The sequence below is a fragment of the Manis pentadactyla genome, chromosome 2 (genome assembly GCF_030020395.1).
Source record: "Manis pentadactyla isolate mManPen7 chromosome 2, mManPen7.hap1, whole genome shotgun sequence".
NCBI classification, from domain to species: Eukaryota; Metazoa; Chordata; class Mammalia; order Pholidota; family Manidae; genus Manis; species Manis pentadactyla.
The window spans coordinates 136006803-136024750 of NC_080020.1; the positions used below are offsets into that span (position 1 = coordinate 136006803).

At 39.9% G+C, this 17948-nt stretch overlaps 1 protein-coding gene across 2 annotated transcripts in view; it reads right to left on the bottom strand.

Annotated features, from left to right (window-relative positions):
- Positions 1-405: 405 nt before the first annotated feature.
- MTRR (5-methyltetrahydrofolate-homocysteine methyltransferase reductase) overlaps positions 406-17948 on the bottom strand; it is a 44973-nt gene continuing 27430 nt past the window's right edge. The window contains exons 12-15 of one of the 2 annotated variants that reach the window (XM_036896670.2): positions 15139-15257; positions 13995-14087; positions 13698-13880; positions 406-9501 (exon numbers count right to left, since the gene is read on the bottom strand). In XM_036896670.2, the coding sequence (XP_036752565.2) occupies positions 9357-9501; positions 13698-13880; positions 13995-14087; positions 15139-15257 (540 nt within the window). In that variant the 3' untranslated portion in view covers positions 406-9356. The remainder of the gene's footprint in view (positions 9502-13697; positions 13881-13994; positions 14088-15138; positions 15258-17948) is intronic. The other variant, XM_036896671.2, reaches the window with a different exon arrangement.

The following is a 17948-nucleotide window of genomic DNA, read 5'->3' on the forward strand; positions in this document are numbered from 1 at the left end:
CTTAGAAGACCAAAAATGATCCTAGTTTCTACCTTAGCTGCAATTAGAGAAAAAGTGGAAATATATAGTAGAGGGAAAATACACATCATTTATAAAGTTGGTATCAGTGACAGTAGTTACATTTACATAGGACTCAGTGAATGGGTTAACTCATACTGCCCATTTAACAGACTGAGGCACAGAGATGTTATGTGCCTTTTCCAAGGGCACCAACCACATGTGAGAGCATGTCACATATCAAACGCATATGTTTCAAACACATACCTCTTCTTTTAATTATTGTGCTGTCTCTCCAAGAAACTGTAGCTCTTAAGTTTCTGACTCCAGACTCTGGAGCTTTCCCCTCGTCTATGCCACAGCGCCCCTCAAGCACATACCAAAGCTGAATGGAAGTTTCCATCATCAAACACACAAAAAAAGATAATCTTTATTATAAAGTCTGCGTAAATCAGAATAAGTACTGTAATCAAAAAACAGATAAATGGTAAAACGTTAAGTCCCCAGTCATGTCAAAACACAATTCCAGACCAAATAACACTAAAGTACAGTGATCGAAGAATTTAAAGTTTAAATTTACTAACATGCATGTCCTTTCCAGTATTTCATTTTACCAGTTTGGCTGATTAAAGGTGAAACTTAAGTATAATCTACTCAGCAATTACATTTTAGGAAAATTCAATAAAAGCCAAGTCATGTCCAGTGAAATAAATCCATGGAGTAAAGAAATAGGGTCCTGCACTGAGTAAGAAAGATGTACACCTTAGAAGTTCCAGGTGGCTGGAGATCGCCATGTTGCCAGTGGGGACTCTGAGGTCAAAGGATAGTTGAGCGATGTACTTGGGAGCAGGACGTCCCCCAGTTTAAGACTCATTAAAGGTTACGGCTTCTTTTTCATGTTTCAAGTTTTAAATTCATAGTCACAATCTGGTCTGGGTACAGAAATACAATATCCTTTAGTTTTTCCTATGTAAACATAACTTGTTAATAAGTGTCTCAATCCAGGCCTGGTAACCACACTGTTTTTACGCACAACACTACTGACACCAAATATGTGGGTATTTTCTTATTATATTGAGGTGCATTCCTTCTATATCCAATTTGTTCAGAGTTTTTATGATAAAAAGATGTTCAATTTGGCAAAATTGTAAGACACTGATGAAAGAAATTGAGGGAGACACAAATCGATGGAAAAATATTCCATGTTCATGGATTGGAAGAATTAATATTGTTAAAATGTCCACACAACCTAAAATGACCTACAGGTTCAGGGAAATCTCCATCAAAATTCCACTGGCATTTTTCACAGAAATTGAAAAAATAATCCCAAAATCTGTATGGAACCACAAAAGATCCCAAATAGCCAAAGCAACCTTGAAAAGAACAAAATTGGATATATCACACTTCAGATTTCAAGCTATGCAAGCTTTATTACAAAGCTACAGTTATCAAAACAGTATGGTGCCAGTATAAAAACAGACACATAGAGCAATGGAACAGAATTGAAAGCCCCAAAATAAACCTTCACATATATAGTCAAGTAATCTTTAACTGAAGAACACACAACAGGGAAAAGATAATCCCTTCAATAAATGGTGCTGGGGAAACTGGATATTCACATGCAGAACAATGAAACTAGGTACCTTTTACCACTCACAAAAATTAACTCTAAATGAATTGAAGACTTAAATGTAAAACCAGAAACCATAAAACTCCTAGAAGAACACATAGGGAAAAAGCTCCTTGGCAGTGTTCTTGGTAATAATTTTTTTGGATATGAAACCAAAAGCACAGGCAACAAAAGCAAAAGTGGGACCACATCAAACCCAAAATGCTCTGCACAGCAAAGGAAACCAACAAAATGAAAACAGCAGTTTATGGTATGGGAAAGAATATTTGCAAACCATGTATCTGATAAGGGGTTCATATCCAAAACATAAAAGGAGCCCATTCAACTCAATTGTAAAAAAAAACAAAGCGAAAACCACAAGTAATCTGATTTTAAAATGGGTGAAGGACCTGAATAGTTATTTTTCTAAAGAAAACATAAATGGCCAATAGGTACATGAAAAGGTGTTCAAAAGCACTAATCATCAGCACTTTTATCAAAGAGACAAGATAACAAGTGAGGATGTGGAGAAAAGGGAACCCTTGTGCTCTGTTTCTGGAAATGTAAATTAGTGCAGCGACTATGAAGACAGTATGGAGGTTCTTCAAAAAAAATAAAAATAGAACTATGATATGATCCAGCAATCTCACTTCTAGGTATATATCTGAAGAAAATGAAATCACTATACTGAAGAGACACCTGCACTCCCAGTTCATTACAGCATTATTCATAATAGCCAAGGTCTAAGTGTCCATCAGCGGATGAATGGATAAAGATGTGGTATATACTGAATTAAGCAAGGAAGCCATTAGGCTGGTATGGTTTTAATGCCCCACTAGTCTATGTAAGCAAACCAAAACCTAGCCTGTAATCCTTCAAGTTTAAGAAATCAAAACCTAAGGACAACCAATCACATGGCTAATTAGGCTTTCCCAAATAATGCAACCACTTAAGCCACAGCCAATCAAATAATGTCCTTGCTTTGCTTCCCTATCTTCTCTATGAAAGTTTTTGCCCTAGCTCCTATAGGAGGAGTGCTCCTAACAACTTCTGGTCTGGTGCTGCCTGATTTGAATTGACTTTTGCTTTAAATTTGTAATAAGATTCAGTTTATTTTTAACAATACATAAAATGGAGTATTATCCAGCCTAGAGAAAGAAGGAAATCCTGCCACTTGGAACAATATGGATGAACATAAAGGACATTATGCTAAATGAATAAGCCCAACAGAGACAAATTCTGTATAATCTCACTTATATGTGGATCTTAAAAAAAAGTCTCACAGAAATAGAGTAGAAAGGTGATTGATTATCAGGGGCTGGAGGGGTGGGAGAAATGGGGAGATGCTGGTTAAGATACAAGCCTTCACTTACATGATACATAAGTTCTGGGGATCTAATGTAGAGCATGGTGATTATCATTAATATGGTATTATATACTTGAAATTTACTGAGAGTAAATCTCAGGCGGCGTGCATGTGCACACACACAAGTGAACTGTGAGGTGGTATTTGTGTTAATTAGCTTGTGGTAATCACTTCACAAAGTATACATATATCAAATCATCACTTTGTACATTTAAATATGTCCAGTTTTATTTGATTATACAATAAAACTAGAAAAAACTTGAACAATTAATTATTGCTTTCCTGGTTTTCTCTATTGTATATTATTTTCTACTTCATTGAATTGCTTTCTCAACTTTATTTGTCTATATTCTTGGAGTTTAATTTACTGGTCCTTTCTTAACTCCCCAGTATTGGAGCTTAGATCATTGCCTTTGAAGCTTTTATTTTTTAAGAATTCAGACCCATAAATTTTCCCTCAGAGCCCTGATTGACTGCATATTACAAATTTTGGCATGTTTTTTTTCTTCATAAAAATATTTTCTAATTTGACTTGTGATTTTGACATGGGTTATTTTGTTTGTTGCTTATTTTCCAAATATTTAGGAATTATTCTAGTTTTAGTTATTGACTTTTGGTTTAATTCTCAGAAAACCTATGGTATGGCTTTTATCTTTTTGAAAATTATTGTTAAATATTCTATTTAAACTAGAAGTTCTATTCTGAAGTTATTAGTGTCAGTGTTCTATATATGACAACTAAGTCCCATTAATGATGTTAATTACTAGTTTAAAATTGCTTAAATGCTTATTATTTTGTCTGCTTGCTTTTTAAGAGTCAAACTCTTAAAAATTCTGATTTGGGATTTGGCTTAAGATTTTTGCTTTACATATTTTGAAGCTTTGTTAAGTACATGCATATTTAGGATTTTCATGTCTTCTTCATCAGCTGACTCTCATCACTATGAAAACACCTCATTTCTTGCTTTAGGTCTCTCCTTTAAATATTAATTTAACTACATTTACTTTCTGTTTGCATGGTATGTCGTTTTCCAAATTTTCAAACATAACGTTTAATCATATGGGTGGGTTTGTATAATAAACTTTTACTTGGATTAATTATATTTAATATAATTTCTGAATTCTTTGGGCAGGATGTTCTTTATGTGTCTAGAGTGCTCACTATAAATAAACCTAGAATGCATGGATTTATGGGCTTGGCTTTCTAGAAAATGTTACACTGGCTGTGTAATTTTGGGCATATAAAATGGGGCCATTCCATGACCAAAACAACTCCTTTTGTGTAAGAGACACCCCACTTGCAACACACGCATTATATTGAATGTGTCAGAGAGCCTAACGCAAATAGGAGAACCTGGGGTAGTAGGGGCAGTCCTTGACTTCTCCACGCTGCACCCTTGATATCATTTAACATTAGAATTGGTTAAGACTGCTGACTTGTGTGAGTCTAATGTGATGATCTGACCTTTGTACGGTGAGCTAAGTGGTTTTGCTGCTTCAATCTTAGGCCCCTTCAATTCAGCCCCAGTCACAAGAGCCAGAGAATGTAAACTGTTCATATTACTCTACAAATGCCTTTCTACTCACTCAAGTAGGTCGAAATCCACAGTAGCCTTGAGGCCATGTGTCAGCAAACCTCCCCAATTCTTTCCTGTTCCTCTCACCTACCACTGTCCTACCTCAGGCCCTTTGTGCTGACTGTCCTCTCTGGCTGAAAATGTCCTCAACAGCAGTCTCCATTGTCTTGTTCAAGTCTTCCCCTTCTCGGTGAGGCTTTCCCAGACTACTCTGAGATTGCCTATCCCCTCCAACACTGCACAGCAAATTCCCTTATGCCTGGTTTGTCTTTCTCTACAGCCTGTATCACCTTCTCAGACACCATATAATCGGTATTTACTTATTAGCTCATGTCTCTCCTCAATGTAAGAATCTAAGCTCCCAGAGAACAGAGGGGTTTTATCTATTTTGCTCACTCCTGTATCCACAGAACATTGAACAGTACCCGGCAGAGTAGACAGGTACCTGTGAAATGGATGAGCAAAATTTCCTTCTAGGTATTGTTCTGGCTGGATCCCATGTGTACAGTTAGTACTTTAAAAGAAACCAATCCTAAATACTTTGTAATCCATCTGTTTCCTTCCTTATGCCATTTGCACATATTTAAAATTCATTATAGCCTCTGTGGGTTGCTTTTAAATTCTATTAGGGTCAGAGAACAATGCCTTATTTTAATGCAATTTGTTTTCCTTTATAGCCTACTTCGTGATCAATTTGAAAAAAATGTTTCAAATATTTTTGGAACCAATGTGGTGCCCAGTTTCTTGGATGCAGCACAGATAATATCTGGTCTACTTGTGAGGGTCAAATTCTCATACTTTATTTTCTGATAGTAAACAGACTAGTGTGTCACTATAATGGTGTAATTCAGTTTAGAATACTTCTGCACAGATACATAGGTGCATCAAAAGAGAAAGAATCCTCTAGGTTCAGTTAGCATTCTAACGAGAAAACCTTGTTGCAGACAGCTAGCACAAGCTCTTCTGTTAATGTCTTCACTGTTCAACACTATGCTACTAACATAATGCATCCAACAGTGGCTTGTTAGAATAACTGAAGTTAAAACTAGTGGTAATCAAAATAGGAAGTTTGGATTAAATAATTCAGAGATACTACCATACTACCCACCCCCACAGGAACAAAGTCAAAGGCTTTATCCAGCAAGGCCCTTGGGGTAGTGCCTGAGGCTAAACCCTAAAATCACACTGCATCCAGCCGCTTGGTAGGAGGGCAGCACATGGTGGTAAGAGGAACAAAATCCTGCCCCTGGAATCCACATGAATGCTTTGAATACACTTTATGCAACATTCCACGGGGCTACCTGGAAAGACAGCACAGGAGCTTCCAGAGTTTACAGAACAGGCTGTAGGCATTGTCTTGTGCCTGACTGCTGATACACTGTTTAATAAATCTGTGCTGCAACATTTGGGCTGCGATCTATTTCCACTATCACATGCAGGCAAGACTGAGGGAGCAGCTGGTTAACACTCACGTACTGTGTGCACGAACATATGCATCAGGTCAGGAGCCAGTACCCACTATGATTGAAGACAAGCCAGTTTCTCTTCATCGATCAGTTTTGGGGCACATACTTACACAGACAGTACTGACAGGTGGACACAGTTGATTATTATATCTTCTAGTTAAAGTTAACAAGGAAGAATACTGTTCTCTGTCCCTTTTAATGTTTTTACCTTAAGTCTATTTTGGCTGATATATACAAAATATCCATGTAATTATATATTAACTGAGCATTTGCCTGACATATTTTCTTATGCCTTTTTTAGATTTGTTCCTACTGTATAATGAAATTAGAGAATGTAATAAATAGCCATAAAGCCTGATCTTTAGATTATATTTCCTTCAGATTTTAATTTTTTTAATGACCAGAAAGAAAGCCTTTGACAGGCTGAGATTTTTTTTTTTTTTTTTAATTGAAGGGTAGTTGACAACAGTATTGCATTACATTAGTTTCAGGTGTACAACACAGTGATTCAACATTTATATACATGATAATTCTAGGTACCAGCTGTCACCATACCAAGTTGTTACAATATTTTGACTATATTCCTTATGCTATACATTACATCCCGGTTACTTATTTATTTTACAATTGGAAGTGTGTTTAAATATATATATATATATATATATATATATATATATATATATATATATTTGTGTGTGTGTGTGTGAGGGCATCTCTCATATTTATTGATCAAATAGTTGTTAATTTTTTTTACAGAAATTTACAGTAATAAATTTCTGTATAGGGGGGTCAATACTCAATGCACAATCATTAATCCACCCCAAGCCTAATTTTCGTCAGTCTCCAATCTTCTGATGCATAATGAACAAATTCTTACATAGAGTACAAATTCTTACATAGTGAATAAGTTACATGGTGAACAGTGCAAGGGCAGTCATCACAGAAGCTTTCGGTTTTGTTCATGCATTATGAACTATACACAGTTCAAATATGAATATTCATTTGATTTTTAAACTTGATTTATATGTGGATACCACATTTCTCTATTATTATTATTTTTAATAAAATGCTGAAGTGGTAGGTAGATACGAGATAAAGGTAGAAAACAGAGTTTAGTGTTGTAAGAGAGCAAATGTAGATGATTAGGTGTGTGCCTGTAGACTATGTGTTAATCCGAGCTAGACGAGGGCAATAAACATCCATGTATGCAGAAGATTTCTCTCAGAACATGAGGGGGAAGGTTCTAAGCCTCACCTCTGCTGCTCCCCATTTTCTCACCAGATGGCCCCCTGCGACTGTGCCTGTCTTAGGTTGTTCCTCCCTTGAGGAATCTTACCCGTCTCTGGCTAACCAGTCATCTTCCGGGGCCATACAGGGAAATGTTAAGTTGGTAAGTGAGAGAGAAGCCTTATTGTTTGAAAAGGTTAGCTTTTTACTTCTTTGCATATTTATGCCCTGTGGCTTCTATGCCCCAGGCTGAGATTTTTTTAAATGCCAATCTCTTGAATTAAAAAAGCCAACATATACTAGAGCCTAGGAGAAAAATTAAACCCCTTTAAAAGTTTGTCAAAATAGGAAATAAAGTGTGGAAGAGAACTTGTCGCTGGAAATTGTCTTAGTCTGTTTGGGCTGTGCAAACAAAATACAGACACTGGTGGCTTATACAACAGAAATTCACTCCTCACAGTTCTGGAAGCTGCAAGTCCACGACCAGGATGCCGGTGAGGTCAGGTTGTGGTGGGAGTCCTTCTGCGGCTGCAGACTGCAGACTCCTGCCAGGCAGGAGCCGGGGAGCTCTGTGGGGTCTTTTTCATGTAAGTATAAGGCACTGATTTTTTCCTGAGGGCTCCACCTTCATGACTTGAGCACTTCCTAAAGGCCCACCTTCTGATACTGTCACTTTAGGGGTTAGGATTTGAACATATGAACTTTGAGGGACATAAATATGCAAACCATAGGACAAATTTTAAAAATATAAGGATATTAAGTAGGTATTTTAAGCCTAGGATACAGCTTGAGTGGTATTATGGAGGTAAGATAAAATACATACAAAATTAAAAATATCCCCAAAGGAACAGAAATGAAAAATTTGGTGGTGGGGAGGGAAAAAAAGGTTGCAGCTATACCAAAATATGTATTTGCTTTCATCTGTATAATTGAATGCAAATCTCCCTAAATTCTAGAATTGTGATTATTAAAAAGACGTGTGGTAATAAGTCATATACTGGGATGGAATTTCAAAATATATTTCACATTTCTAGCATAATTTTTTAAAAATCCATATAAGCATGACCTTGAAATGTTTTTTTAGCAGAAATACAGTTTTGGTAATAAATAATCACTTGATAAAGCTATACAGATCTTCCCTGACTTACAATGGCAATACATCCTGAAAAACTCACAAGATGAAAATATAGTTGGAAATGCATTTGATGCATCTGCCAAACCAGAGCTCAGCCTCACCTTAATCATGCTCATAACTTACATTAACCTGAAGCTGGGCAAAATCATCTAGTAAAGCCTCTTTTCCAGTAAAACGATGACTAGCTCATGGAATTTATTGAATACCGTAGTCAAAGTGAAAACCAAATGGCTGCACTGACAGACGGTAGTCAGTGTATCGGTCGTTGACCCTCAGGACCCCCTGGCTTACTGACGCTGCCCAGCAGCATGATTATCACACTGTATGTTACTCGTTGGGAAAAGATCAAAATTCAAAATTTAAGTACAGTGCCTACCGAACGCACATCACTTTCACATCGTGTCAATTCAAAATACTCCAAGTGGAGCCATCATAGGTCAGGGAGCATCTGTATACATATACCTGTAATGGGATGTGCCATACATGTACAACTTTAGTATGTTAACAAGACTATTCCTTATGGTATCTGTCATAAAAAAAATAAATTATTTTACATTAGTTTAAAAACTAGTAACATAAGTTTACAAGTTCTTGTATCTACCTGGCAGAGGCTCCTGCCCATACCCCACAGGGCAAGCACAGGGCTCTCAGGGGAGCCGATCTATGGCGAGTAGACAGATTCCCTGTGAACAGGCTGAGGTATCCGTGAAGCTCCCTGACATGTGAAGGCGGCCAAGGGGCGGGGTGCCGGTGGAGCAGGGAGGCTGCCCCCCAGATCAGGAGGTCTGGGGAGGGGCAGCGCAGATACGGAAACCAATCTATGTTTCCTGTGGTGATAAGTGACCCACCTCCTTCCGACCTCCTCTAAGAAGTGTTAAAAACATTTTGTTTAATTTGAAAAACTGAAGTCTCAACTAGGTGAAATTGTCTTTCAGTACTTGAGCCAAGAAAGCTTCATTCTCTTCCTTTATTTTCTGGCTTTATGACCAAATATCCTGGAGATACCGTTTTTCTTCTTTTAACGTAGCCAATGTTTTCATTGCTTCTAATCTGTCAACACCAACCTCTTTGCTTATAATTCTCACAAGGGCATCATTTACATCCTTGGCCATATTCTTAGCATCTCTAGAGATAAGAATAATAGCATCAGTGTTCGAGAAACAAGAACTTTCACCAAAACCTCCTCCATTCATGAATCTTCTTCCTACTGCTCCACCATCCCCACACCCGGTCCTCCCTTGGTTTCTCTGGAAAGCGCTCCACCCTCTCCCAGGCCCAGGCGTCTATCACTGCCCTGCCTCCTGGCCCCCACCTCGGACCGTTCTGATACGTGAAGCTGACCACACTGTTTACAGCTGAACGTCCAACAAAGGCACCACCCACGTGCCAGGCATCAGGTGCCTCAGGACCTCATGATTCTGCCTCTCCCCCACACTCCCCTCCCTCCATTCCCCAGGCAGACAGTGGGGCGTGGCACCCCAGGCAGCAGCTCTCCCCCGTTCAAGCCCTCACATGCGTGTGTGCACACACCTGATTCTCAACAGGCCCCCTTACTGAGAACTCACGGGGTGCAGGGCCCTCTCCTAAGTGCTTTCACATGTCTCAACTATTTTCGCAACAGAACAGTGAGGTGCTCCTCTGTGTGTTGTCCCCTCCATAGAACCTGCTAGGCTGTAAGCATCTGCTGATCTGGCGTTCCCAGCAGGAAGTGAGCTGTTTGGGGGCCGGGAGCATACCTCGTTTATTCTCACATCTCCCACATCTGAAGCATGCCAACAGGACCTGAACCTGGCCTGCCCCTTACAGTGAAATCTCCTGAATGAGCTGTCCATTTGGTCATCTGGGCACCCTAACACGCTCCTCCTCACCACTCCAACAGGCCTCTGTCCCCATGGCCCAGGCCCATGTCACTCACCAGGGTCTGCCGGCTGCCTACTGTTCCCGCCCTCTCCTCTTACTCGACTCTTAGCATTGCCAGGCTCCCCCTTGGGACAGTGTCCCCTGGGCTTAAGGACAAGTCTGCTCCTTCCAGTCTCCTTCATTTGGCCCAATGGGCTGTGGGGCTGGCCCACTGTGACATGGCTACTGGTTTCACCCTGAGCCCTTGCTACTGACCAATGTTATGAACACTATCAACTCCACCTCACAAGTCTGAAAAGTTATTGTGAAAAGCAATTTCTGGGGTAATGCTTTAAGATTTCCTCCAAGTTCTCAATTACCAGCTATTTGCATATCAGTATACTGACTTTGCCTCACTTATTGACACAGGTCCATCTAAAACCTCAGCCTACGTTTGACCACACAGCACTGTCCTCTACAAACAAAATGAAGGTCAGATCTTTCACAAAAAGCAACATGGAAACACAGACCAACACAATATTCAGAATCTCTGCCCTGCACAACCTAAAGCAACCTCTTTCAGCTGAGAGTCAAAATCCATTAATGAGCCATGAAATCAAGTTAGTAGCCAATGCAAGCTTTTTTTAAAAAAACAATTAACAAAAAATGGAATAGAAGTTATCAGAATGCGCTGTCAAGAGTAGAAAAGTAAGTTTTGTTTTAGAAGACTTGTTTCATATATAATTACACATACTCTAGGTCACTATGACAGTATTTCTTCTTCTATCACAGTTTTTAAAAAAAATAACCTGATTTGGTAACTTAGAGAATGTTTTTAAAAAGACTAATTTCTTCAAAACTCCTTTTTTAATTAGAAAATATTTCTGAGTTTCATTAAAACAAGTAGGCAAGTTTCTAGAAGTTTTATTGCTTATGGCAGTTTTGGGTTTCTGTAATAAATCCTGAATCAGAAAGTAAATAAAACTTAACATAAGAAAGACTTCTAACTTGACATGTCAACTTTGACATTACAAATTATGCCTTGAAGAAAAAGGAACCTTAGATCTACTTTCTCAAAGTCAAAACCACAGTTTTCTTCCTTAGCTAGATCAACTGTACAAATCGCCTATCTTGAGTACAACAAAATCAGTCCTGAGATTTCAAGTTAAATGATTAGCATCTGAATACAGAATGTAATTTTTAGAAGCCAAAAACATGTATTTTAGATGTCACAAAGCATTCTGGGTGGCAGTAACTAATTTTCACCACTATTTCCCTTCGACAAGTTCTTTGCCATCCAACGTACATTAACATCAACTTAGAACATTTATTGCTATTCCTGTACTTAAGAATCAACTCTCTTAAGAAACCCTAAAGAATCCACTCCAAAACTACTAGATCTAATATCTGAATTAAGCACAGTTGCAGGATACAAAATTAATACACAAAAATCTGTTGCATTCCTATACAGTAACAACGAAAGAACAGAAAGAGAAATCAGAAAAACAATTCCATTCACAATTGCATCAAAAAGAATAAAATACCTAGGAATAAACCTAACCAAGGAAGTGAAAGACCTACACTCTGAAAACTACATGACACTCATGAGAAAAATTAAAGATGATACCAATAAATGGAAACACATCCTGTGTTCATGGATAGGAAGAATTAATATTGTCAAAATGGATATCATGCCTAAAGCAATCTACAGATTCAATGCAATCCCTATCAAAATACCAACAGCACTCTTCAACAAATTAGAACAAACAGTTCTAAAATTCATATGGAACCACTGAAAAGACCCTGAATAGCCAAAGCAATCCTGAGAAGGAAGAATAAAGCAGGGGGGAATTATGCTCCCCAACTTAAAGTTCTACTACAAAGGCACAGTAATCAGACAATTTGGTACTGGCATAAGAACAGACCCATAGACCAATGGAACAGACTAGAGAGCCCTGATATAAACCCAAGCATATATGGTCAATTAATATATGATAAAGGAGCCATGGACATACAATAGGGAAATGACAGCCTCTTCAGCAGCTGGTGTTGGCAAAACTGGACAGCTACATGCAAGAAGATGAAACTGGACTATTGTCTAACCCCATACACAAAAGTAAACTCGAAATGGATCAAAGACCTGAATGTAAGTCATGAAACCATAAAACTCTCAGAAGAAAACATAGGCAAAAATCTCTTAAATATAAACATGAGCAACCTTTTTCTGAAAGGATCTCCTTGGGCAAGGGAAACAAAAGCAAAAATGAACAAATGGGACTGCATCAAGCTAAAAACCTTCTGTAGAGCAAAGGACACCATCAGCAGAATAAAAATGCATCCTACAGTATGGGAGAATATATTTGTAAAATGACATATACGACAAGGGGTTTACATCTAAAACAGAACTCACACACCTCAACACCCAAAAAGCAAATAACCCCATTAAAAAATGTGGAGCATATGAACAGATAATTCTCCAAAGAAGAAATTCAGATGGCCAACAGGCACATGAAAAGATGCTCCACACCACTAATTATGAGGGAAATACAAATTAAAACCACAGTGAGATATCATTTCACACCAGTAAGGATGGCCAACATTGAAAAGACTAAGAACAACAAATGCTAGCGAGGATGCGGAGAAAGGGGAGCCCTCCTACACTGCTGGTGGGAATGTAAATTAGCTCAATCACTACGGAAAGCAATATGGAGGTGCCTCAAAAAACTAAAAATAGAAATACCATTTGACCCAGGAGTTCTACTCCTGGAATATACCCAAAGAATACAACTTCCCAGATTCAAAGACATATGCACCCCTATGTTTATTGCAGCACTTTTTACAATAGCCAAAACTTGGAAGCAACCTAAGTGTCCATCAGTTGGATGAAAGGATAAAAAAGATGTGGTACATACACAGTGAAATACTATTCAGCCATAAGAAAGAAACAAATCCTACCAGTTGCAACAACATGGATGGAGCTAGAGGGTATTATGCTCAGTGAAATAAGCCAGGCAGAGAAAGACAAATACCAAATGATCTCCCTCATTTGTGGAGTGTAAGAACGAAGCAAAATTGAAGGAACAAAACAGCAGCAGACTCACAGACTCTAAGAAAGGACTGGAGGTTACCAAAGGGGAGGGTGGGTGAGGAGGGAGGGAGAAGGGGATTGAGGGGTATCATGATTGGTGCACATGGTATGGGGGAGGTCACAGGGAAGACAGTGTGGCTCAGAGAAGACAAGTGGTGACTCTATAGGATCTTACTACACTGATGGACTGCAATGGGGTATGGGGGGAACTTGATAATATGGGAGAATGTAGTAACCAGACTTTTTCTTGTGAAACCTTGATAAGAGTGTGTATCAATGATACCTTAATAAAAAAAGAATCCACTCTTCCATCCCTACATGTCTGGATTAGTAACCCACCAGTCCTGCTCCTCCAATAAACACCAACACCTGCCTTCCCCTCTGTGGCACTTACCCACACATGTAGATACAGCCGTTCTCATGAAGAAGGACCCTTGCGACCTGTGTGCTGTGGTGCTCGATGCTGTCCTGCACATACTTTGCTGGGGCTTCCTCCTCCCCCACAGGCGCATCTCTTGAGAAGGAGACCTTCAAGTGAGTTAGGATTCCATGCTTATGGAAATGTCTGAGCTCTTCTCTGAAATACAACATAAAATGGGTCACAGGAAGGTCTGGAATTTGAAGTTGGAAAAGCCTGAAATTAGAATTGTTTGCCCCTGTTTGAGTCTTCCAGTACCAGAACTGCACGCACCTGAATAAATAATCCCTATCCTTGTGTCTGCAGCCAAAAAACAACCATGTCTCTCCAAAGTGTCCACCTGGGGATTGTTCACGGAGTTTCTCTCTAAGTGAACAAGAAAGTTGAGATGTTTGATGCAAAGAATATGTAAAGCCAATCTCTTTCTTTGGTCAGGAACCACCGACAACCCAGACAGTCGATAAAAGTGACCTTTGCAGGCACTAACAGTCATTCACCGAAGTAGGATTTTCCTCCCCACTCAGTGCCGGGGCCACTCCAACAGACATGGCTGGACAGACAGGCAGTGAGTAAGCATGTCTGTGAGTTGCAGACCTCCATGAGCTCTGGAACATCTCTGCAAGGAGGATCATTCAAAATATCACATTGTGAAACCCAGACTAAGTTCTAGATTAAATGTGAATAGCTATTTTATGAATAAAAAGAAATTCATTGTAATGGAAAAGTGGCACAGAGCTTTAAAAGGTAGAATGCTCTGCTGCAATGAGGGTCAGAAACGATGGACACAGTGAGCACAGTTGTCATCATTCTTTTGCTTTTTCAAGGAAAAAGCCACAACTATACAGACTCTGTCCAAGGACAGCACTATACTAACAGGGAAGCTGTTAATGAGAGCTGATCATTGCTGCACAAATGGGGAGAGAAGCACAACTTTATTTATATCAAATAGTTTTGTTCTGATCAAGATCCCTTGATTAACATCACTCTACTGAAAAGTACTGAAGTTTGGGGTTTTACTTCAAAACTTTTGCTCTAACTGGATCTGTTACTACCGATTTTATGCAGTAAGGAGTAGCTGAACAAACCGCACGCAGTCACAGCATGAAAGTGTGCCTGAAATTCGTTCCCAACTACAAAAATCACCAACTATAGTACAGCTGGGGTGAAAGAAGAGTGCTACTGTAAAAATGGAAGTTCCACTCCTAAGCAGACTTCAGAAAACATCGAATTTGCTTTTCCCATGGTAACTCATTATGCTATGCTAACACGCATTTGATGGTAATTCCTTAAAATAAAAATTTTACAACCCAAATCCAATATCCTACATGGCAATGAGGATACAAAAAAGGCTCTCTATTATATTTCTACCCAGGACCACAAGGGGTACACTTTCTCATTAACCAAAGAAAGCACATACCTGTGTTGTAGGAAACCAATGAAGGGCGCTATGCCAGTCCCTGGGCCCACCATTACGATGGGGACTGTGGGGTCATTTGGTAAGTGGAAAGAATTTGTTGTTCGAGGCGAGATGGATATCTGGAATATTAAACCAATGGTCATAAGCTTTAAAGGAAACCTAGACAAAGCATATAACCAAGATGATCTTTGCTAAATGAACCAGTGCAAATTCTGCTCAAAAAAGCAAATGAAATACTGCATTAACTTTAACTGGAACCATGAACACATTAGTCACTACAGAGGGAAAAAACAAGTCTGTCTTGCAATGTTTCTTTTCCATTAAAATCAAAGGTGTTTTAAAAATGACAGGTGTGTTTCTGAGGTAGAACAACAGATATACTCAAACTCTTACCTAGGCCCATGCATGTGACTTGCTTTCTTCTAGTAGGCAGCCATTATAACTATTATGAAGAAATGCCCCAGAAAATGAAGACATGACTCTTCACATTTGCACACAGAGGCAATGAAGATTAACACGAAGACAAGGGAACAGTTTTAGGTGAAAATTAGGCAACCAAAAGAAAAATTAAGGAGTTGCCCTAAAGATACTAGAGAATTATGCTACATCTGTTACTCTGGGTTCAATATTATTTGTATTTGTGCAAAACTAGAATAATAAGTGATATAAATAGATAAAACCTTTTTCGCTAAAATTTCAAGAGACGGTTCTTCTAAATCATGGGCCAGGAATCTTTAGAGTCAATTTGTAAAATATTTCACTCTCCCACGCGTGTAAGTTACACTGAGAGCTGCTGAGGGTTAAGGATGACAGGAATCTGCTCTATGTTCCATGACAGCACAATGGTATACATTTAACCTTTAGTTCCAGAAAATCATTAACGTGCAACAACAGGATGAACATAACACTTTCTAATGAAAAACTGGCAAAGCTCTGTCAAATGACTCTCATCTTAAAACAAAACTGTAATGAGTATTTCACCAGCCTTACTCACTTGACTCCTCTAACAGTTTTTTTTTTTTTAATGGCATATAATTATATTTCACGTTTGAGCTGGGTCCACATCCTCTGTTTAACAGTTTTAATGATGGTACCGACATGGCCAGTGGTAGGGATAGAAAAATATACACAACAAAACCTTCTTCATGGAACTTACATTCTAGTGGGAGAAAAGGATATACCCACAGAATGACAGGGATGGTAAGTCCCGTGAAGCAACACAGAACAGGACACAGGAGGCATGGCAGGGGCTGTGGTGCGGGCACGCTCTGTCCCAGGGACAGCAAGGGCCGGGTCAGCCTGCTCAGGCACAGGACATCTCAGCGGCTCACCCCTAGTGCTTCTTTCTGGCTGTCCCCAAAGGCTGCAGGTTGGCTGCTGCTCTGCTCCAGGGATCTCGTTCACTTAGATCCAAGCCCAAGGAGCACCCCGGACCTCCAATATCCCATCCCATGCACCAGAGGGAAAGGAGGGGCAAGCCACCAGGTCACCAGGCTGGGCACCCCACCCAGCCGTGGGCACCGTCCCACCTGCTCCCCTTCCGCTGGCTGCAGCTGTCCCAGCACCAGCTCAACGCCAATGTCAGGGACGTCTCTCCCCTCCCATGGACAGGGGACATCTGGGAACGACTATACTGCCCACCTGCTGGGGGAGGGCGTGTGGAGGAGCACGTGATTATTAACTCTCTCCACGTTTCCTAAGAACATACGGGACAGGCACCACCAACCTAAGGTAGTTTTAAACTGCATCCTGTGTATCTGTATCTCTAGTGCCTGAATTTTGGGGTGTCAACACAAACTGTTAACATGAGGAGGGAAGGAGGGTAAAAGGACAGGCGGGAGGAGAGGAAGGGCAAGTGAAAGGTGTGGGGAGCGGGCTATGCCCTTTCCCCCACTTGATGTGGTAGGAATGGAGAACAAAGAATATCCTGTTTACGCATTCCATGAGCAACTGAAGGAGCCCTGCTGTGCCTACCTTTGCCCGGCTACCGCTGACGTCAATACTGTGCTTGATTGTCTATTGGATAATGCGATTTCCTGGGATAGTGTGCTTCTTTGCTGTATAAATACGCTGGACTTCTGGACTCTAATAAAGCTTTGCTGGCAACACGCAGGAGCGTCAGCCCTCCCAGTTCTTTCTGTCTTTCTTTGTTTTCTTCGCCCCCCTTCCGCACTTCAGGACCTGCTCGACTCGGCGCGGGGGGGACCGCTTCAGAAAGGCATGTAGGGCTAGTGTCTACAATGCATTACAGCTGCATGTTATGTCTAAACCTTCAGGGAATTATCTGCTATGTACCTATTATCATGAAGTGACTTAATACCTTTATGTCAGCATTATATTTCTTTTCAAAAAAGGTTTGTTTTTCAGGTTCCCAAGATTTTGTGGATGCATAATGAATTTAGTCAGGGGGAGGGGAAGCGAAAACACACACACGCTTTCACTTTCATACACACACACACACACACACACACACACACACACTCTCATTCTCTCACACACACTCATCTACTCACACACACACACACACGCACGCACGCACACACTCTAAAGCCCCTCTGTGCTCATGTCTCCAAGGGGACTGTGCTGACTGCTACATCAAGATATGAAAGATGTCACTAAGCCCAGATGTCAACATGTCCAGTCTGATCAGAAAATCGAGTAACACACTTCTCTACGTGTGTTGAAAGTGATTTCCCCCTTAGTAAGGCCATCTCACCGAGAGCCCTAACTGGGATCCCACACACCATGGCTATGACAAAAGGGAAGAAAGAGGCTGAGAAAACCTCACTACCCGAACTGAAGCATACAAA